This window comes from Lathyrus oleraceus, chromosome 1 (genome assembly GCF_024323335.1).
Source record: "Lathyrus oleraceus cultivar Zhongwan6 chromosome 1, CAAS_Psat_ZW6_1.0, whole genome shotgun sequence".
Lineage (NCBI taxonomy): Eukaryota > Viridiplantae > Streptophyta > Magnoliopsida > Fabales > Fabaceae > Lathyrus > Lathyrus oleraceus.
This window is the reverse complement of record NC_066579.1, coordinates 223256460-223280112: the sequence shown is the minus strand read 5'-3', so window position 1 is coordinate 223280112 and position 23653 is coordinate 223256460. Positions and strand designations below refer to the sequence as shown.

Genomic DNA, 23653 nt, shown 5'->3' with positions numbered 1-23653 from the left:
TTATCATCCACAATAACATTTATGGATTCCATCAGGACATTGGTCCTGTAGTTGAACACTCTGTAAGCTCTGCTGTTAGTTGAGTATCCTAGGAATATACCCTCATCACTTTTGGGATCCATTTTCCTTCTCTGTTCACGATCTGTTAGAATGTAGCATTTACTTCCAAAGATATGAAAGTACTTCACAGTGGGCTTTTTGCCTTTCCATATTTCATACAGAGTTGAGGAGGTTCCTTTTCTCAAGGTAACTCTATTGTGAACATAGCAAGCTGTATTCATAGCTTCAGCCCAAAAGTGCATAGGGAGCTTCTTTGCATGAGTTATAGCTCTGGCAGATTCTTGAATAGTTCTATTTTTCCTTTCAACTATCCCATTCTGCTGAGGAGTTATAGGAGAGGAGAACTCATGACTTATTCCTTCAGACGAGCAAAACTCATCAAACTTGGAATTTTTGAACTCCGTACCATGATCACTCCTAATTCGGACAACACAACTGTCCTTTTCCCTTTGAAGTCTGATGCACAGTTCTTTGAAGACATCAAATGCATCTGACTTTTCTCTGATGAAGCTTATCCAAGTGTATCTGGAATGGTCATCAACCACCACATATGCATATTTCTTTCCACCCATACTTTCAACCTGCATAGGTCCCATTAAGTCCATGTGCAACAGTTCCAGAATTCTGGAAGTTGTAGGATGTCCCAGCTTCGGGTGTGACATCTTGGTTTGCTTGCCAACCTGGCATTCTCCACAGACTCTTCCTTCATCAATAAGCAGCTTTGGGATTCCTCTAACTGCTTCCTTGGATATGATCTTTTTCATTCTCCTTAAGTGAAGATGACCAAGGCGTCTATGCCATAGCTTCACCTCCTGTTCTTCCTTGGCTGAGGAGCACATTATGGAAAAGTTTGAGAGCTTAGGTTCCCACAGATAACAGTTATCTTTGGATCTGGATCCTCTCATAACTTCTTGATTATCTCCATTTGTCACAACACATAGCTCCTTAGTAAACTGAACATAGAACCCTTGATCACACAGCTGGCTTATGCTGATGAGGTTGCCAGTCAGTCCTTTTACTAACAACACATTATTCAGTTCTGGGACTCCAAAGCAGTCCAGCTTACCTACACCTTTTATTTTTCCTTTAGCACCATCACCAAAGGTCACATAACTGGTAGTGTGAGGTTGTATATCCACCAATATATTCTCCATACCAGTCATATGTCTTGAGCAGCCACTGTCAAAGTACCAGTCTTCTCTGGTGGATGCCCTTAGAGCTGTGTGAGCTAACCAAGCATACCATTGTTGTTTCTTGATGGGGGAATTATGCCTATATGCCTTATGCTTAGGTCTGACATGGGGGGCTTGGTTAGGATAACCATGCAGCCTGTAACAAAAGGCTTTTATATGGCCAAACCTACCACAGTGATGACATCCCCATCGATGAAATTTCTTCTTCTGATGGTTACTCATCCTGGTTCCCTAATGTTGAGACATCGGGTGTGACCTCCGCTTGAATTTCTGAACTTTAGCCTTTGAGCGTTTGAGTTCAGCTGAGGATTTTTTCACAAAGCCTAAACCAGACATGGTTCCAGATTTCTGTCCCACCTTTAGGATCTCTTCCAATGAGTCTGTTCCTTTATTTAGCATTCTGATGGATTTCGTCATTTGATCCAGCTTGGAGGTCAGCAAGATTATCTCACCCTTTAGACCATCTATGACTGTCAAATGCTTCTGTTTCTCATCCTCCAGTTCCTTGATGAGCTTCTTCTGCTTTTCTCCTTGTACACGCACTTCTGCACTGGTGACACATAGCTCCTTAAATGATGCAGCAAGTTCATCTAAGGTCAGTTCATCTGCACTTGAGTCATCATCAGTGGCACAAACACTAGTTAGTGCAGTGACATGTTTAGCAGATTCTCCTTCAGATTCACTCTCAGAATCTCCCTCAGACCATGTTACAGATAGCCCCTTCTTTTGCATCTTGAGGTAAGTAGGACATTCATCTCTAATGTGTCCATAACCTTCACAACCATGACACTGGATTCCCTTTCCTTGGTTGAACTTTTCTTCAGAAGTTGATCTTTTCCTGATGTCAGACGAGATGTTCTTGACATTTGGTCTACCTCTCTGATCAATCTTCTTCACGAACTTGTTGAAATGTCTCCCAAGCATGGTTATGGCTTCTGATATGCTTTCATCACCTCCAGTATATCCTGCTTCTGACTCCTCTTCAGTATTTGATACAAAAGCTACGCTTTTGTTCTTCTTTTCAACATTCTCACACAAGCCCATTTCAAAGGTTTGGAGAGAACCAATGAGCTCATCCACCTTCATATTGCAGATCTCCTGAGCCTCTTCTATTGCAGTGACCTTCATGGCAAATCTCTTAGGTAACGACCTGAGAATCTTTCTTACAAGTTTCGCTTCAGCCATTTTCTCACCTAAGCCACCAGAGGTGTTTGCAATCTCAAGAATATTCATGTGAAATTCATGAATAGTCTCATCCTCTTTCATCCTCAGATTTTCAAACTTGGTGGTCAGCATCTGTAGTTTGGACATCTTCACTTTGGAGGTACCTTCATGAGTTATCTTGAGGGTATCCCAAACTTCCTTAGCCAGTTCACAGTGGTGCACCAGCCTGAATATGTTCTTACTGATTCCATTGAACAATGCATTCAAGGCCTTAGAATTTCCAAGGGCTAATGCCTCTTGCTCCTTGTCCCACTCTTCTTCAGGAATTTGCACGCTGACTCCATCTTCACCTGTCTTCGTTGGATGTTCCCATCCTTTGTTGACAGCTCTCCAGACTTTGCTATCTAGAGATCTTAAGAAGGCTATCATACGAGGCTTCCAGTCATCATAGTTAGAACCATCCAGCATGGGTGGTCTATTTGAGTGTCCTATATCCTTGTCCATGGTACTAGAAAGTAACTTCCCTAGATCTCACCCAGAAATTAACAGGCAGGGTGCCTGCTCTGATGCCAATTGAAATTCTAGTTATCAGACTTTCGATGTCACACGGGTTGTTATGACATCCAATTCTGCGCAGACAAGAATTATGCAGAACTTAAAAAGTAAGTGCAGTAAATAACATAAGTAATTGTTTACCCAGTTCGGTCCAACATGACCTACGTCTGGGGGCTACCAAGCCAGGGAGGAAATCCACTATTAGTAGTATTAATTCAGACCTTAAACCAACTGTTTAACCCTATCACTTAATACCTACCCAATGCAATTTCAATCTTACATTAAGATCAGAGTTCCTACTCACTCACCCTCAATCACCTCAGTGATTACAACCTTTAATTAAGATTAAAGACAATTGTGAAGTCACAGTTCAAACAACTCTTGATTGTTCTTAACAGCTTTAATCAAGATACACAGCACTCACGCTTAAAAGCTTAGAGTGACACAACACTTACAACTTAATGAACACCCTATACCAATGCAATCATCTCAGTGATAATAGCTTGGCTTACAAGTTACGTCTAATACAAGACTCACAAAAATACAGCAGTGAAGTATATTGGACAAATAAAATCTTCACGCCTAAAACCCCTAAGTTCTGAAGGAAGGATTGCCATCCTTTTATATTGCAGCACTTGGGCCTTGTACTTGTATTTTCTGAATTTAAGGTCAAGCGAGTTAACCTAAATTCCACAACTAGGTTACTAACAAATAGGCTATTTGTTAGGTTCATTAATTGTAGCTTAGTTGTTGGTTTCCTAGATTTTAGCTCAGCTGTTGACTTCCTGAAGAATAGCCTGAGAAAAATGCTGAAATCGAAAAACTAAACAACCTACAATTTAGCACACGCTGTCAGGAATGAATGTCACAACATTCAGTTTGACGTCCAAGACATAGACCATGTGCTAAGTCTGTTTTTCCTTAAAACAGACTGTACAAAATTGTTGTACTGTACAGAACCAATCTGTCCATACTTCAGTATCAGCGTACATTAATAAATGTCAAAATATCCAATTTGACATTCACACATAGAGCCTTACATCAGGTCTGTTATCCTCTTGATAAGCAGACTGAGCTGCATACTAAAATGTAGCAGAAAACCAATCTGCCTATTGTTCAGTATATGCTGTCAATGATGAATGTCATAACATCCAGTTTGACATTCAGACAGTAGGCCTTATGCCAGGTCTGTTATTTCCTTGATAAACAGACTGAAAATAAATACTGAGTTATGGCAGAACACCAACTGTTCTATTCCTCAGTATCTGTTGACAGGGATGAATGTCATAACATCCAGTTTAACATTCAATAAATCCTGTATTAGCTAAACCTGCAGTATACTACTCAAAATGTCATGACATCAGCCAAGACATCAGAGTACAGCTAGATATTCTAACATACAATGCAGTCAAACAAACATCTCCACAGCATGTCATGACATCAGTCAAGACATTAGAATCCAGCTAGTGTTTTACCATACAATGCAGCCAATTAAACATCTACACTTTTAAAAACCATACCCAACTGGAATTTGATGGCCTCACCACTTTTATAACTTGGAAAAGTCTCTTACTTTTGCTCATCCTCACTTTCAGCAGGTGTGTGCAATTGATCAGAATCCTCACCATGATTTTGTTCAAACCCAACTGGAATTTGATGGCCTCACCACTTTTATAACTTGGAAAAGTCTCTTACTACAACATTGCCATCTTTGTCATTGTTAACTTCAACATCATCATTAACATCAAATCCACGAACTACCTCCGCCTCATCTACTATCTGATGGTTATCAAGCGTGTGCTCCACATACAGATCAACAAAGTTAAATCCACTAAGATCTTCAATGAGTTTCAACATATCAACATCACAATTTAGGGGTCTAAGTCCGCTACTAATGCTAAACATAAGGTTCCAATACCACAAACATTTCTTGTTAAAATAACCCTCACTTTTAATCAAAGACTCCAAATCCATATAGGATAAATACTCAACATCCATCTTTCAACTCATTTATGTCACTACCTCACCCACATACCATTTAACATGGGAGTGTACAAGTTCCCCTTGTGATGAAATCTTAATCTAATACTGTGAATCTTAGTTGGTTTGTAAATGATTTTTAACATGCATATTAGATTAAACACATGGGTCCACAAAACGTGAAATTAAAGGTCCATTAACCAAGCATATGGTTAACATACAATTGACAGAAATCTAGGGTTTGTACCTGTGGACCACATTTAGAAATAACACACATACATCAGACAAAACTTCACCTCATCGTCTCTTTTCCATGAATGTCATAGGCTGTTCTTCATTGGAGATATGTGTCGCCTGCAAACAAACGGAACAAGGTGATTAGTGTTTCGAACTGAAAAGGTACAAATTTGTAACAAGGATTCAGAAGGAAACTTGAAAGACATGGTGTAGATGTAAGACAGGGTGTAGGAATATCATAACTGTATTAATATTTCTTGATAAATATATAACATTATTAAAATATTTTATTAAGTACGGATACGATACTCGATGTGGGTACGAGTACCAATACGAAATACGATATTTAAAAAAATCATAGTACGAGTACATGAATAAAACATAAGAGTTTACTAAAATATATGATGTGAGAATTAAATTATTCAGTTTCTAACAAAAGACCATTTTAAAAATTAAAAAGAATAAAAAATAATAATAATATATAATAACAAAGAAATTATAATACAAAAATATACACGGGGTTCATATATGAGAAAATACAAAATTTCAATCGAAACACAATACTATGAATGTGTTACATATGTCTAATACGGGTGTGTATCCGATACTTTATATTTTAGAAGTACTCATGTTTTAGATTGGTTGGACATAATTGGTGGGTAATATGCAAGAGATCAATTCACTTAAATTTTAGAGAAAAAAAAAACTCTCGGTTATTTTTTATTATATTTATTATTTAATTAATACTTTATTGTTAAAATTAAAATGATATATTTAATATTTTTATTTGTCAATATTAGATCTTTTGTATTGAATTGCAAAAAGATGGGAAACAAACATGAACTTGCAAGGTAGATCTCGTCCATAACTATACTTTTCTTTCAAGGTATGCGGTACACGTTTTATGCTCTTTTTCTTTTCCATTTCCCATAAATAGAATGTTATTTAAGATATTATTCTAAAAGAAAATTACTATTGATTTATCTCTCTATATTTTCCATTTCTGGGTTTTGTGAATCAGTTTGATTCTCTTACAGAACTGTCGAAATTGAATATTCTGAAGAAAAAAAAAGTGATTTGAGAAAATTTCAAATGTTGACTTTCTTTAAAATCTTATAAACATATATCGTTCATCTTTATCATAACCAGTCTTTGTTGATATCAATGATTTACAATATTGCAGTCTCAAAAAATGGCACTAGCTCCAATTCCAAAAGTTGTTCTAGGTTCAATAGCCTTTGCAATTTTCTGGATATTAGCAGTTTTTCCAGCAGTTCCTTTTCTACCAATTGGTAGAACAGCAGGTTCCCTTTTAGGTGCAATGCTTATGGTAATCTTCAGAGTCATTACTCCCGACGAAGCGTACACCGCTATCGATCTTCCGATTCTCGGTCTTCTTTTCGGCACCATGGTTGTTAGTGTTTATCTTGAAAGAGCAGACATGTTCAAATACATAGGGAAGTTGCTCTCTTGGAAAAGTAAAGGGCCAAAGGATTTACTTTGTAGAATCTGTTTGATTTCGGCTTTTTCGAGTGCACTTTTCACAAATGATACTTCTTGTGTTGTTCTGACCGAATTCGTATTGAAAATTGCGAAACAGCATAATTTGCCACCACAGCCTTTTTTGCTTGCTCTTGCTTCAAGTGCTAACATTGGTTCTTCTGCTACCCCAATCGGAAATCCTCAGAATCTTGTTATAGCGGTTGAGAGCAAGATTTCATTTGGGAAGTTTTTGTCTGGTGTTCTTCCAGCTATGCTAATAGGAGTTGTTGTTAATGCTATGATTCTTATTGCGATGAACTGGAAATTGTTATCGGTTGGGAAAGATGTCGAGGATCCTATTGCTGAAGTTGAAGCTGAAGAAGAGGTTAATTCTCATCAATTTTCACCTGCTACAATGTCTCATTATTCATCCTCACATAATTCTCAAGAGTTGAATGGTTACCTAGCAGAATCTTCTAGTATTCAGAATCTAAGAAACCGAGTGATTTCGAGTGATGGTGAAATTCATAGGGCTCATGTCGGTAGCGCAGTCGATTCTGCTCGAAACTCAAATGCATCAAAGGAAGGGACTTTTAATGACTTGACATCTCAAACAAAGGAAGAAACTAGCTCTTCGAAAACTGTTGTCGAAATAGATAGAACAATGGAAGGACATGTTTTGGTGGCTTCAGAAGGAAAGGACTATATAAGCGTCGAGTGGAAACGTATAATGTGGAAATCTAGTGTTTATATGATCACATTAGGAATGTTGATTGCAATGCTTCTTGGTTTAAATATGTCTTGGACTGCAATTACTGCTGCATTAGCTTTGGTTGTTCTGGATTTCAAAGATGCTAGGCCAAGTTTAGAGAAGGTACGAAAAAACTATAAACACTCGGCTACTATTATTCTCGTGCGTGCTAGTTAAAGATTGAACAAATCCCTTAGTTTTTTTTCTTCTGTTTGTTGATACAGGTTTCATATTCACTTTTGATTTTCTTCTGTGGAATGTTTATCACAGTATATGGATTCAACAAAACTGGAATTCCAAGTGCTTTATGGGAGTTGATGGAGCCTTATTCGCAAGTTGATCGTACTACTGGAATAGCGATACTTTCTCTAGTTATACTTGTCCTATCAAATTTGGCTTCAAATGTACCAACTGGTAAATGGATGAACATATGTCTGTTTGTTTTCCATATCAGATTAAGAATTTTCTGTTACTTTTCTAAAGTTTTCCTACTGTTTTGAAAGTCCAAGGGGTGCATAGATTTGTGAATATGTAAAACCTTTCTATGAAACACTGACACACTGACACGGATATTGAACACGACACCAACACATCGATACCGTTAGTAATTTAAATAACTAAATAAATTGAAGATCACATGTGTTGTTATCAGACACGGACACGTGGTTGAGACTAGACTGTCTTTGTTCAGAGATGTCGGTGCTACCGAGGTGGTTTCTATCCATTTTTGATGTGATGTATCATTTACCAAGCATGTGTTTATTTTGTGTATAGTTCTATTGCTTGGAGCAAGAGTTGCAGCTTCAGCTGCAGCAATTTCACCAGAAGATGAAAAAAAAGCATGGCTCATATTAGCTTGGGTCAGCACCATAGCAGGGAACCTGTCACTACTGGGATCAGCTGCAAACTTGATTGTATGCGAACAAGCACGTCGAGCTCCAAACATTTCGTACACATTAACCTTTTGGAGCCATCTCAAATTTGGACTCCCTTCAACTCTTATAGTCACTGCTATTGGTTTGACACTCATAAGATGAAGAATTTGTGGAACCCCAAAAGGGTCCTTTTGTTGAAATTCACATACAAGCAAAATTGGTTTCTTGATATACAAATTAAAAGGTATATAGGAAAATGTGTATATGTAAATGAGTACTGAATTTTATGTGTTTATAGCATTTGTGTCAAATAAGTAGATGTTTGTAATGATTCTGAGTGACACAACTTATTTGGATCATAGTATACTCATCCATGTAATGTAATGTAAGTGCATTCACGAATATACCGAATACATTTTAGATTTATTTACATTCAGGTATTGAAGGTGAGAAAAACATATTATATACGAGTCTGAATTGTCATGCGGTTTTTACTTTTTTTTTCTTTGTTTATGTTGAAATATAATAAGTTATTATTATTTTATTTTATTGTTTATGATTTGTTTTGGGTCGGTCATATTGATTCTGACCGACCACCACAAAATGACCTCTTTCTTTTCAAAATCTTTCCAATACACGAGAATTATCATTTTGTTGATCATAAAATATCACAACTGCAAGTATATTTGACGACTCTCTGCAATCCACTTCTAACAATAAACGAGTTCAATTTTACTTCATTCTTCTTCCTCACATACTGACTTGAGCGTTGCAGTACGTGAAATTGGTGAGAGAAGAGAAAGAGGGGAGAAAAAATCCTAGCAGAGTCAGAGTAAGAAAAAGGAGATTCCATTGTCAAGATTGAAGCTTTATCGCATAATCAATGTAAGGGAAGAACTTTTCATGATAATGGTGCTTATTCTTGCAGGACATAGGAGGATCATCGCCCTTTTTTTTTCCTTTTCTCCATTGTCCTCTATTGATGAGGGTTTTGTGCATTATATGAGGTTTGTGCAAAACTTTCAGAAATGATTGATGTGTTATTAATTTTGATTATGTGTAAAATGTTATGTGTTACTTTGAATGTGAAATTGCATGATGTTGATGTTAATATTGTTGATGTTAATATTGTTGATGTATGTGTTGATGAACAACATGGACAATTGATGAGATAATATTGTTTTGATGTTGGAAAGGAATGGATTTTATATGGTTCATGTACCTTAATGTATAATATGTTTTGGGGTTGTTAGATATCTAAAATTTAGGTATGGGGTCTGATGCAAGGTGGAAAAACAAGAGAGATCGCACAAAATCGTGAAATAATTTTTGGAGTTTCTGGACACTGTTACGGGCGGCCGTAGAAAGCCTCTGATTTTTTTACTAGAGGCATGCCAAAGGGGGGTTTTCCTCGGGGGGGTGGGGTGGGGGGGGGGGTGCTAAGGGCCATGTTGAGTGCTACAGAGGATCGTAGTAGGGCTCTGGATTTTGTATGGAGAATTTTGTTTTGTGCATAAGTTTAGTTTTGTGACTCAGTTTGAAGCGCGATTCAAAGCGTTGGATGACTGATGCGTAATACTACCTTATAATAATAATTTAGAGGCTAAAACATGAAGAATATCTTTACTTGTGATGATGATTATTGAATAATCAGGTAATCATGAATTGATGGTTGATATGTGTTGAGTTGTGATGTTGTGAGCCATGAATGGTTATATGAATGTTATAATGATGAATATTATTGAGAAACTGTATGGTTATAATGATTGTGACAAGTTATACTGAGACTGATTTGGTTCGATGGAACCATTTGTTGTGGCCTTACATTGGCGACTATTGTGTTGAGTTTAGGTCCAAGAGGAACCAATGACGACTAATGATGACGGGTGTAGAGATGTATATTTTGCATTTTGTTTTGCATTCATATATAATGTAGAGTGGAGATAGGTAGGACTTAGGTCCAGTGACGAGTAGGACTTCGGTCCAGTGACGAGTGGACAATTCAATAACATATCCCTGACTTCTAAAAACTTTGGTACCACATGCATATTGAAATAGAGGTGACGAGTAAATTTGCATTCATTCTTGCATATGTGAATGTATATGATTTTTGAGTGATAACTTCTTGTGTATGATGTTGTTGTACATGAATATTATGAGCGAATATCCATGCGTGATTGTACTATCCTCAATGTTTTTCTTGCAATATTTCTAAATTGCTTTATTGTTGTTTTTTACCTCACTATGTGTGAGTAGTCCTTGAAGGACAGGGGGTTTGAGAACCTATTTCATGACAACCACCTATGAATTTATCCATCATGTATTACGAGAAAAACCTTGAGTTTGTTTTTATTTTAGAATCAGAGTCATAATTCACACGTCTATTTCGGTTGTGAAAGCAAAGGCAACATAGATGTCGATCATGTATCGAAAGATAATGATTCGACTTTATATTGAGAAATTCGTTTAGCCGTTCCGAGAACAACTTCTAGTTGTGCAGCGACACACACTTTTATCTACTTTTCTATAAAAAATGCGTAAAATTATTCTCGTAATCAAACTTGAAAAATCATTGGGGTGAGTCTAGATAGACAATCCCAAACCCCATGTCTTATCTTCATTATTTTCTAAATAAGATAGGAAATTAGTGTTATATACATCGTCTAACCCTGCTTATGCTGACGGACTAGGGATATAAAGCTACGAGTAGTGGTTAGTGAGTTATTTCGTTGGGGACTAGTTATAACAGTTTTGTTAATTCGACGTGAAATTATAAGGATACAACCATTCATACAACATCATACATCAACAAGAGAGGATAATGGGATTCTAATACACAACCTAACCGTCTTTATTTCTTTTGTTCAAACTCGTAATTTGTTTTTTGTCTAAAAACCTAACCCCCCTATTTACTATTTTTACTTTACATTGCATGATTGTTGACTTGTTCGAACACAATCCTTCTATAAAACCGTTTCAATGTGCAAGTCAGATGGTGTCTTGGACGACCAAGTAAAGTTACAATTGTTTGGTTTCTCACTCATTGGAAGGGATAAAGATTGGTTATTATTCCTTCCAAATGGAACCATTCAAACACGGAAGGAGCTAGAGGATAAGTTCTTGGAAAGGTTTTTCACCATTAGCCAATTTAATGATAGGAGAGCTGAGATTGTCAACTTTTAGAAACAAGACACCGAGTCACTGTATGACTATTGGGAGAGATTCAAGTTAATGCTACGCAGATGCCCCAATCACAATATGAGCAATATGGAACAAATGCAAAATTTTAGTAAAGGCCTCAAGAAGAAAACATGTATGTTGCTAGATGCTTCCGCGGGAAGCACCATTAGACAAATGATCAAACCAAAGGTAAAATACCTTATTGAAAATATGTGCATGAATGAGTACCATTATAAAAGTGAAAGGTCGGTTAAGCTCGAAACTAGTGGCACGCCTAAAGGTATGTTTACTATTGATACTCATACTGCATTATTAGCTCAAATTGAATTGTTGAATAAGTAGCTAGCTGAAGGCTACTTAAATAAAGCTAACGCGATCCAGGTACAAGCACTTAAGTATGACTTTTTTGGAGGAGGACATGAAAACGGAAGGTGTTTGTTGGAAGGGATAAGTGAAGAGGCCCAATTTGCAAATTTTCAGAAGAACAACCCATATTCCAATACCTACAATCCATGACGTAAGGATCATTCAAATTTTCGTTGGAGAAATAATCAAAACCAAAAGTGGTAACTAAGCTATGCAACAAACCCAACAAGTTTCCAACCTCCAAAAGAAGCCTTCACAGTTGGAAGAGACTTTACAAATTTTCATCAAGGCCATTCAGATTGGTTTAGAGTAGGAAAATAGGAACCATGAAATCTTGGCTAGAACCATGATGTGTCAATCAAGAATTTGGAGACTCAGATCGGTCAATTATCTAAACAAATAGCATCTTTACCTAGCTCAAGTGGAGGATTCACCAGGAACGCCGTTGATAATCCCAAGAATGAAACTTGCAAAGTTGTGGAAGCAGATTTTGGGTTGGTTACTAGAAAAGAGAAAGTAGAAAAAGTTCACGAGGACGAAATTAAGGAAAAGGTAGGTGAAAGTGAAAAAGCGGAAAATAAAAATCAAGGTGACGAAGAGGAAAGAGGAGTCACCCTTGATTACTTCATTGATAAAAATTCTCCTTGAAAGAGAACCAAAGATCAAATTCTAAACGAACCAAGCTGACCTTTACCATATTACCTAAAACTACCATATCCCATCATTAAGAAGAAACAGTAAAAGAGGATGAGGTCGGAATGTTTGAGAAATTTAAAGAAATGTTAAAACAACTTCAGGTAAGTCTCTATGTTCATGAAATTTTAGAATTAATTCCAAAGTTTACTAAGTTTATGCAGGTATTGCTTAAAGGTGGAAAACATAAGTTGAATCAAGAACATGTTAACATGGATGAAAAAAAGGAGATGATAGAACGGGAGGAAGTTCCATCAAAGATGAATGATCCCAGAGAGTTCAACATTACTTGCACCATTGGGGGGATGAAAACCCCACACACTTTATGTGACTTAGGATCAAGCATCAATGTCATGCCACTTAGCAAATTTAAGGAAATGAATATAGGAGAGATTGTATCAAGCAACATGACACTAACTTTGGCTAACTCATCCACTTGGTATTGTACAAGATGTGCTAGTTCATGTCGATGGATTAACCTTCCTACAAACTTTATGGTAATTGACATGAAAAATGATGAAGGGTCTGTGATTCTTGGCAACTGGGAAGGAAAAAATAGATGTGGAGACCGATGAGTTAATTTTGAATTTTAATAAGGAGAAAATGGTATTTCATGCCTATCAATGGGCATAGTATATGGAGGATCTTGAGACATACTATCAACTGAAAGAGAAAGGTAGTGAAGTTCTTAAGAGGATGGAAAAATGAATTTTTACCGACGTAAGGGTATCCCTTGAGCCTGATGTGTTTTGAGTATTGAGCATCAAGCTATTAAAGTAAAAAAATATCTGGATGAGAGAAAACCCGTCATTTTTAAATTAGTTTTTGTTTTGAAGAATTTCTTTTATTTCAATTCAAGGCCGACCTAAGAGGAAGTAGCTATTCAAGCATCAATTGTAACCAGGGGCATGATAGTCTTCAGTTAATTTGACCTTGCATTTAAAATTCAGAAGGAGAATGTCCCATCAGATGATCAATCATATCATATCCCTCTCAAGAGGATGAAATCGAAAATTCACAAATGGTTATCCCTTATCTACAAAAGGAGTAAGACAATCATGACCCTTGTAACAAATCAAGCAAGAAAATGTCACAAGATTTGTTCCAATAAAAAAGATGAGAAATGAAAAATCAAAAGCAAATCAAAAGCCCGTTAAGTCAAGAGCTTGAAAACAAGATTGACTTGGGCAAAAGTTAGGACATCCCGGTGGACTGCAAAACCTAAAGGATCAGTCTAGGAAAAATAAGGGAAAGCAAAACAAAAGAAAGAGAGGATCAATAACAAATTCCTTAGCGAGAGAAATTCCATGATGGCGTTTGGAGAAGCTGCTCCACAATGCTGAACTCACTCTTCTTGATTAATCACAGAACTTCATCATTATCATCCTCTTTAACCTTCAACCCGCTGGATTCACCAGACTAACAAGCTGGAGCGTTAACAAGATCAACTGAAGGAACATCTGCCTTCTTACCAACATCTTCCGCGACCTTAGGAGTTACTGAGTCAAATACATGATTTCTATGGGTCATCTTGACGACATATACAATGCTCACTACCAAATTTGCAGCGGGAAAAGGAATCTCTTGCCCATTCTCAATCATAGTAGCATTGTATTTATAAGGTGCAACTTTATTGGATGAATATGGGACGAAACTTGCTAACCGTATTACCAACGGCGATACTGATCTATTGTCAATCTTGCTACTGTCATACTGGATAACTACTCGCTCAAGAGCTTTAAACACTGGCACTATAACATTTACATCATTATCCATATGTCTGGATTTATGGATCTGAATTACTTCTTTCATCTACCAACTTCTGAATATCCCTCTTGACAATCACACATCCTCGAGGGTTAATACTGCAGATAACACAACCATCACAGTCATGCTCACAATCACTGATCAAGCACAGAGTTCTATGGATCTCTACCAAGGACTGGAGAATATGACGAACATCGAAAACCCTGAAATTCCCAGGACATCCATCTACCATATTCACAAAAGCATTGCCATGAGCAGGAAATAAATTAGCTTTGACATTAGACGCGCGGTCCTCAAAGGACACCATACCACTCTTGATCAATTTCTGGACCTCATGCTTCAAAGGATAACAATTCTCAATGTCATGGCTGGGGGCTCCCTGATGAAAAGCACAGTGCAGATCGGGCTTGAACCACCATGGCAAAGGTTCAGGTGTATGTGTAGGATTTCTTGGTTGAATCAAATCCTTGACAACCAAAGAAGGATATAATTTTGCGTAAGTCATCGGAATAGGGTCAAAGTGACCTTCTTCATCTTAAAATTTTGTTGATCATTGTTGTAGTGATTGTTGTGGGTACGCTGTTGTTGTTGAACGGGTACTGATTGATTTGCTGTATTACTGGTAAAAACAGGAATAACTAATGATACTTGATGACGATGCTGTTGAGATTTAGAATTCTTTCTCACATGAGGCCTCTTCTGCCTCCCTTCAGTGACTGCGTTGGTTTCTCCTTCCTTTTTCTTAGAGAAACTACCGCCATATTTCTTGCTCGTAGATGCTTCATCTCTAGACAAACGACCCTCTTAGACACCTTCTTCTAACCGCATCCCCATGTTCACTATTTCAGTGAAATCATTAGAAGCACTGGAAATCATACATTCATAATAAAATGAACTTAGAGTCTTCAAAAAGATCTTGGTCATCTCTTTCTCCTCCAAGGGTGGGCTAATTTGAGCAGTAAGTTCTCTCCATCTCTGTGTGTACTCCTTGAATGTCACCTTATCTTTCCATGACATCGACCGTAACTGATCACGATCAGGAGCCATATCAACATTGTACTTGTATTTCTTGACGAAGGCCTCGCCTAAGTCATTGAAAGTACAAACACTTGCACTGTCCAAACCCATATACCACCGAAGTGCAACACCAGTTAAAATATCTTGGAAGTAGTGGATGAGTAGTTGATCATTTTTTGTCTGAGTAGACATCTTGCGGGCATACATTACAAGATGACTCAGAGGACAGGTATTTCACTTATACTTCTCAAAATCTGGGACCTTGAATTTGACAGGGATTTTGACATTGGGCACCAAGCACAACTCAGCAGCACTCTTACCGAATATATCTTTACTCCTCAGGGTCTTCAATTCCTTTCTAAGCTCAATAAATTGGTCTTTCATCTCATCCATCTTCTCATAAACATCAGGGCTCTCAGACGGCTCAGAATGATAGATAGTTTCCTCGACACGAGGCAAAGTATGCATGACATGAGGAGGAACAAACATGACCGGGCTAGATACCGACATAAAAGCAAAAGTTGGAGCATATCCTTCAAGCATAAAGTTCGGCGAAATTCCACATGGGAATCCAGCATGCATAGTTGGCGTAGACTGGCTAGCGGGAACTACAGGCACTGGTGCAGAAACAACTCCAAAGATAACGATCCTCTGAGGAGGAGTTGCAGGAGGCGGAAATGGTTGATTCTGAGCAACAATGATAGACTCCATCAAAGCAGTGAGCCTAGAAATCTCTTCCTTTAGCTCTCAGTTCTCTTGTTCTAGATGATTCATTCTTCTATGGAGATTAGCTCGAGTATTGTAGTGATGAGTCATCTTGTCTGATACAAAGAGGAAGAATGATAAGACATCTGGCCGAAGGCTGGAATGGAAGAAACCTGTTGTAGCGGGGTATTCGTTACCATATGCATTCCTCATATGCAAAGAAAAATAAGTGTCACCCAATAGAGTTGGAACGGAATTAAGAGTTGAGAAAATCCTAATAGCGTTCACATCTACAAACTTGTCGATGTTGGGGAATAACATTAACCCATATATGAGAAGTACAAATATGGCTTTAAAGGCGTCCTCACTCATGGCCTTCCCATAGATAGTAGCTTGAGCAATGAGGAACTCAGAAGGGAGACCTTGAATTCCACCTTTGGTAGTCATATGAGCACCAACCAGAGATTCATCTATATGCAACATATCAGCTATCTCTCGAGAAGTAGGAATACTCTGCAAGCCACTGAACGGCAACTGATCCAGGATAGGTATACCCACAAGATAAGCATATTCCTCAAGTGTAGGCAAAAGCTGGAAATCCGGAAACGTGAAGCAACGATACAAAGGATCATAAAACTGCACCAATACGCTCATCAATCCTTCATCCACCTGAGTAGTCAGAAGAGGAAGAAGCTTCCCAAAACGAGCCTTGAAACCCAAAGGATCTAGTACATAGGAAGTCAAATTCCTTAGCTCTTTCAAATCCGGTTGTCTGAAGCTGTATTTCTTTGTATTCCTTCTTTGTCTTTCCATGTCTGAAAATTTTGCAAATAGACCTCTTAAGTTCCTTGAAAATTTTCTTATTATTTTGATGATATGGATGCAAATGGGTGCATGAATGCAACAATCACACTCAAGGATCAAGAAAAGCACACCAAACAAAGGTCATGGGATGGATCATATTATCCCTAATATCAATCATCCATTTTGGTGGATTATGGCTTACGCCTTATCAACACCCAAGTTCCATTGATATTAAGGATACATGAACAAATCAACCACGAATCAAGGGTTTGTTGCAAGTCACGAGCATGGAGTCTCGGTTTAGAGCCACCCAAAGGGAGTGTACTAGGGTTTAAACCTGCCAAAGATGTTCTACAAGAGGTTCCCATAGTCATCATCCCATCTTTCGGATATTTATCAGAGAAACGATTACTCGTATTCCAAAAATATTCTCAAGAGAGACTCTTATGAGTGTAGTATCGCGTAATAATCGTATCAAATCTTACACTTGAACGACTTTCGCACTACATCCTAAGAATAGGCCAAGATGGGCTTGGTAAACTAAGGTCCTTGGCTTCTAAGGTCTATATTGGAAAGAGTAATGTCTAACCACAACTTACTTGTGTGACATTATTGATCCCAACATGGCCTTCACCAAGTGAATGGACTTGCAAGTCGACTTGCTAAGGAATAACTCCACACAAGTCAACAAGACTATGCCATTCTCCTATCCTAAGTGCACTCGAGTTTGGGTATAGAACTCATCTCACAAAGATCACCAAGCACACAAGGAATTAATATTCAAGCAATTCAATCATTACATACAATACAGTAATCCCAAATTGCACAAAAAATATGTCAACAAACCAATATACAATACAATACAACAAATACGAAAAGTAGGCAAAACCCACTAGGCAAACCTCCCCAGCAGAGTCGCCACTTTTCTGTAGCGGGGTATTCCTTACCATTGGAGATATTGACTAAATCCAAGGTAAACCATACAATTCGAGTCGCCACCGCACTTCTATTTATCCAAAGGAATGGTTAGAAAGCGAACAAAAACCAAAAATTTTTAACGAATCAAAAACTCGTAAAAATGTCAGAGATCTGGGTATGGGGGTTGGTTATGCAATGGGAAGGTTTTAAGCACCCAAAACATCCTAGGTACTCCTAGGGAGCCCTTTTCACATTCGTTGTAAGGTTGGTATTTTGTGAAAATTTATTTGTGCAAACATGATTGAAGAGATGAGAAAAGAATACACAAGTTTATTTACATTTTTGTGTTTGAATGGATAAACCCATTGCCTACGTACCATCTTAAAAAAGATTAGGATCAAAACCTCGTAGTTCGGGGTAAAAATCTCAAAACAAATGGGTGGATTGATTGGTCCAAAAGCCTTAAGGTCTTTTGTTATCCAAGGGAGAAAACTCAACCGAAAACCACAAATCCACCATGTGAGGATAACTTCAACATGCTAGTGAGGGGTTAACCCTATAATAAGCACGGAAGACTCATTGTCCATCACTAAGGATAAAGGTGAGTATTATATCTATCTCAAGGATAACTCAAACCTAATAGCTAAAGGTTTATGAAAAAGTTTGATTAAAGGAGTGGCCATTGAAACCACAAAAAGTATTTGAATGGGTTATATTTACCAATGAAAAGTATTTACAAAATGGTCAAAATTGCCTTAAAGATTCAATTCAAAATAAGTGTTATGAAAAGAAAATTTGAAAATCAAAAGCATAAGGCTTAGGTTTCTAATGTTGAAAACAAATGTTAAATGTTTGCACAAAAAGTTTTGGCTTGGGTTAAAGTGGAGAGAAGAAGAAGAATGGCTAAGGTCCTAAGCATACAAGAGGTAAGGGATAAGAAACAAAACCACAAAAGGAGTTTCTCTCTTGAGATCATATTGATGATCCAAGTAGCTCCCATCCTTTGGAATAAGCAATCACAAGCATAAACTTAAGTAATCAACAATCAATGAATTCTTGGATAAGGCTCTTCAAGGTATCTTGGATTCCTCTCTCTTAGAAGCTCATGGTAATGGTTCCTCAATTAGGCTCAAGTTGGAATCCCTAGCACAAAGAAACACACACATCAAAATGGTCTATTAACAATCAAAGAATGGACAAGAGGGAGTTTAGAATATGGTCCTTTCAATGTTCATCTTTAAGCTTTAAGCATTCTAAAGGCATGAGACCTAGTTGCTCTTTGACATTTAAGCACTCTAAAGGCATGAGGCCTAGTTGCTCTTCAAACTCCATTTGCTTGGGTAAAGTCCTAAAGTCTAAGTCCATTTTGTCCAATTCTTTGCATTTGGTTCACAACAAACAGACAAACACAAGCACAAAAGATATATACACAATTATATGCTCAAGTGAGCAAAAGGCAAATGGCATTAACATAAACATGTGCTCCAATGAGCAAAGGAAAAAGCAAATGAATAATATGTACAAGAATGATAAATTGCATAAAAGTAAAGTGCAAAAAGTAAATGTTAATGGTTAGTGGTTAATAGTTAGTGTGCCCTAAGGCAAACTTAGCGCTATGTTAAGCAATCGTAATTGGACTTATGTAGAAGTCACAACTATCTGAGGCCGGTCAATAATAATGTAGGCAACAACACAAGTTAGAAGTCTTGATTAGTGAATCAAGTTCCAACAACTTGCCATGCTGTTAGATGCCCAAAAGTGCTTATTTGAGCTATCAAATATGGGCATTTTTCACTCATTTTTGTTGCTAAAGCGTTCGAAACCGCCTTTGTTTTAGATGAATCGCAAAACAATGTTAAACGATCTTGGTACCTTTGATTTGTGCGTTATTGTGCAGGAATTAGGCATGAAATAATAGAAAATAAAGGCACAAGAAAATGGCAAGGGACCAAGAAAAAGAATGCATTCATCAGCTTGCTCGCTAGGCGAGTGCTCACTACAAGAAAAAGAGGAATTTACGACACATAGGTTGTGACACTTACCCAAAAACTGCCCTAATTCCTCATCTGCAACACTTTTCGCGGCGGTTAGAGGCAACCGTCCCCTTTTTTTCTAAATGAAGGCAAAATATAGAGAAATCCATTTTGTGGAAGGTAAAAATATGATTTCATATCCTACGACAGTTACAAGAACCGACCTCGCTCAAATTTCTCGACCGTTCTCCACCAGCCGTCATGTTCCAATACCACTATTTCAATTCTCGCGGCTATGTTTCTATTTTATACTCCATTTTCATTTTATTTAGAATCATAAACCCTTTCCCTTTATCCAAACCGAAACCATATTTCATTTTTCAAAAATTGCAAAGCGACCTTGTTCTATCGAACCTCAGAATCGCAAAATCGTTCTTGTCTCACATCTCATGCACAAAGACACTGGGTGAAGTCAAGGTATGGTTTAATCGCGTGTTTTTTTTCTGTATTTCTCTGAATATGTTTGTTTCGACTTGGGGATTTATGATTTATTGGTTCAGTTTCTTTTGATTTTGGGGTTTAGGTTTTGTTCCTTTTATTTCTAAACTGCTAGTACTGTATCTGTCTATTTCAGGAGGATTTTTTTGGTTTGAGAGAAAGGTTTCAGGTTATGGATACTGATAGAAGTGGTGTAATGACTTTCAGTGAACTTAAAGATGGTCTAAGAATATATGTGTAATACCTTTGGTTTGATTTACTTTGAAAAGAATTACATATTGTTGCTTGTGTCTTTACTTTAATTTACAATGACTTCCATTTGTTTGTTTATGTGTGTTGATTTACAATGATGTCAAGCATCTCAAGATCAGAGACTCTGCGAGCAGGTCCCTTTTGTTCAATTTGGCGTTTGTCCGTTTCAATGGAATTCATTCAACCAGTCACTTGTAATTTATATGTAATCGCTCGTTCTCTCTATCTAAATAATTATTAGCATGTCACTTTACAATTACTTACAAATGATTTATATAATTTGTAACTAAATTGTGAGGAAATTGTAGCGAAGTGATATTAGATTGAGAGGTATATAGATTGTTTCATTTCAGTTGTGTGTTTGGTTAAACTTAATATTATTGGTGTTATCTAAATCTAAGTTGAATTTTAAGTCTCATGATTGAAGCAATTTTGATGTTGGATTGTGTTCTGAAACAATTAAAATAATAGTGCAAATGTTCCCTAAAGAAATAAGAGTGATGAATCATGACTTGGGAATATAATTTTATGGTAGTTTGATAATGCCACATGTTTTAGTATTTATTTATCTTGATAGGTTTTTATGATTTTGTTTTTAGAATTTTATTAATGTTATGAATTGAAGAGAGGTTGCAACACATTCTCTAACTATTTTTTTCAATTTCTTTTTATTATCAGGTTAAATTCATGGTTGCTCCACCATTTCGAGAATGAATCCCTGTTAAAGAAAGTTATGGGATATGGACTGGGTTCACTAAATAAGATGGAGGATATTGGAAAGAGTATTTTCCAATGCTTCTCTAAATTGAAAACATAACTTGGACTCATTCATATGCCTGGTATGAATAGAGTTTCTAAGTAATACAAAAGAGTCTTTTTTAGTGTTATCGCCTGCTTTAGTAATTTGTAGGAAGTAAAAACATAATTGTACAATTTATCAGCACTATAGTTGTAAATATTATAGCTACTGGAAGTGGTTTCATCTTAATCTTCTTTTCCTTTCTTTTTTTATTCATGCAATGAATTATCCGTTGTTGTACTGATATAAAACCTTGCTCTTTCTTGGGTATAATTTCTATGTTTTTCCATGCCAAGAGTTTTCTGGTTTCGGCCCATGTAATGAATTTCTCTGTTAGATTACTTCAATAAATTTCTTCGATAAATACTAGTTTGGTTTCAGTGCATTAATACATGAAGGTTGCTTATGTTTCCTTCTATTTTGTTCTACTGTATTTGGTATTAAACTTATTATTAACTATCTAATAAATTGAAGAAATATGTTTTCTATTCCATCCATAACTGCAACAAACATCCAGAGGTTCCACTCATGGAGATCAAGTATTTTATTGAGAACTTCCTCTGTGATTCTGGACTCAATCACGTTGTCATCCACCTATGTGGTTTCGGGCAAGTAAGTATATTCATTCATTAATAAATTCTCTAATATTAGTACTAATTACTTGTAGGACAATATGAAGTTCCTCTCTTGGAAGAAAAAATTGTTTCGTTATATTCTTCTATTACATACTTTATGATTTCATAACTAGTTTTCATAATTTTCATTATGCAGTCATGGTTTTTTTATTTTCTTTTAACTTAGAAGTATGAGAAATGTAGCCCCTCCCAGTAGAGTGGTTGTGCGGGGCATATTTTCTATGATAGTATAAGTAATTTCCTATGATAGTATAAGCGGGTTTACATCATTTTCATAATGCAGTCACATTGTTTTCCACATGACACTTGTTCGTATAAGTAGGTTCAATGTTCCCTCATAGTAGAGTGGTGGTGTATCCATATTTCCTATGATAATGATATGAAAATGTTGTGGCATCTGAATTCTATAAAACTCAGTCCCTTAACACAAAAAACTATTCCTTTCTAGGACTTGGAGAATGTCTTTATAAAACTATTCCTTTCTAGGACTTGGAGAATGTCTTCATAAAACTATTCCTCTCTGTTTTAGTCAAAATAGGACAGACATGACCACTGTTGCAATAACTGCAGAGTAACCAGCCACATGAACACTTGCAACTTGGCCATGTGTGGCAGCAGGTGGGCCATTTATGGTGGCATCATGTCGGCCAATTATGGTGGAAGAATGCCAAACTATAGTTACAACTGGAGCACAATCATCGAAATGGAAAAAAGTGTGTAGCATGGCTCCACTCTCACCGGAGGGACTCATCATCTTGACATATTCTTACGACAAAAATAGATGTAAGCTTTTCATTATCCCTACTGCGGTCGATGTTTTCAAAAGAATTGGTACTTATGATCTTAAGAGACTTTTGGGAGTTATAATACTTTTTATAGTTAAACTTACAACTACTAATAATTGTTGTCCTTTTCGCCACTAGTTTTCTCTTTCTACAATGCTTGTCATGGTGGTGCCATTATATGATATTTTTTAAAAAGTTGTTAATTATTTTTATGATCTTTTTTGCTTTATTTTTGTACCCTGCAGACCCACATAGAAACCTCACTAAGCGAATTTTTCATCGTAAATGTCGATTTTTCTTTCACATTTCTAATCCTATTGATGTTCTCTTGTGTGTAACAGATGATTTATGTTGTTTTTCAGGGTATGTAACCCCTTTTTAATGGGTCAGCTTGTCCAACTAGCATACCAATCGGCACTGGAACATATTAGATCTGGAACTTTGGAAAAATTTAAGGATACACTCAAAAAGACTTTGAAAGGAGGAGAATTTTTTTCTGCATCTTCTAATAATTACATTGGGTGTTCTGTGGCTTAATTTGTTGAAGCATGTCCAACTAATGAAAATATTCTTTATAATTATTAGTGAACATCAATTATTTTGAAGGTTCTAAATATGTATAGGTTGCTAAAGTATAAATACTTTCTATGTAAAAAGATGTTGATTGAAAAAGTAAATTTGAATATTAAATTGGATTATGATTCTAATTTGAAAATTTATAACTTCTAGAATGATTTTAAATTGTTTGTTCCTATAAGGTACCATCGCAAGCCATTGCAAGTTTATTGATAAGTACAATGCTTTCTCAATTTAAGAAATAATTTTTTAAAATTTTAGAAATACATTAGTTGTGGAATTACTTGCAGATTAAACATTTCTTGCGGATTTACCTTTGGGAATACCTGCGGTTTTATCTTTGGATATGAAGTAGGAAAGAAAACAAAGTTATTTAATGGCGGTTGTA

The 23653-nt window shown here is 36.7% G+C and overlaps 1 protein-coding gene and 1 long non-coding RNA gene across 4 annotated transcripts; both read left to right on the top strand.

Annotated features, from left to right (window-relative positions):
- Positions 1-5935: 5935 nt before the first annotated feature.
- On the top strand, positions 5936-8780 carry LOC127128470 (silicon efflux transporter LSI2). Of its 2 annotated transcripts, XM_051057824.1 has the most exons (4): positions 5936-6075; positions 6373-7545; positions 7647-7836; positions 8197-8780. In XM_051057824.1, the coding sequence occupies exons 2-4, from the start codon at positions 6382-6384 to the stop codon at positions 8457-8459; spliced, it is 1617 nt and encodes a 538-aa protein (XP_050913781.1). In that variant the 5' UTR covers positions 5936-6075; positions 6373-6381; the 3' UTR covers positions 8460-8780. The 2 variants fall into 2 exon arrangements, with proteins under 2 accessions (XP_050913781.1, XP_050913775.1); XM_051057818.1 differs by lacking the exon at positions 5936-6075 and having other exon boundaries at positions 6145-7545.
- Positions 8781-19685: 10905 nt separating this feature from the next.
- On the top strand, positions 19686-23332 carry LOC127115625 (uncharacterized). Of its 2 annotated transcripts, none has more exons than XR_007800814.1 (6): positions 19686-20197; positions 20355-20675; positions 21149-21309; positions 21744-21881; positions 22475-22687; positions 23052-23332. It is a non-coding gene; the product is annotated as an uncharacterized LOC127115625 (long non-coding RNA). The 2 variants fall into 2 exon arrangements; XR_007800813.1 differs by having other exon boundaries at positions 19688-20197; positions 21787-21881; positions 23052-23330.
- Positions 23333-23653: the final 321 nt, after the last annotated feature.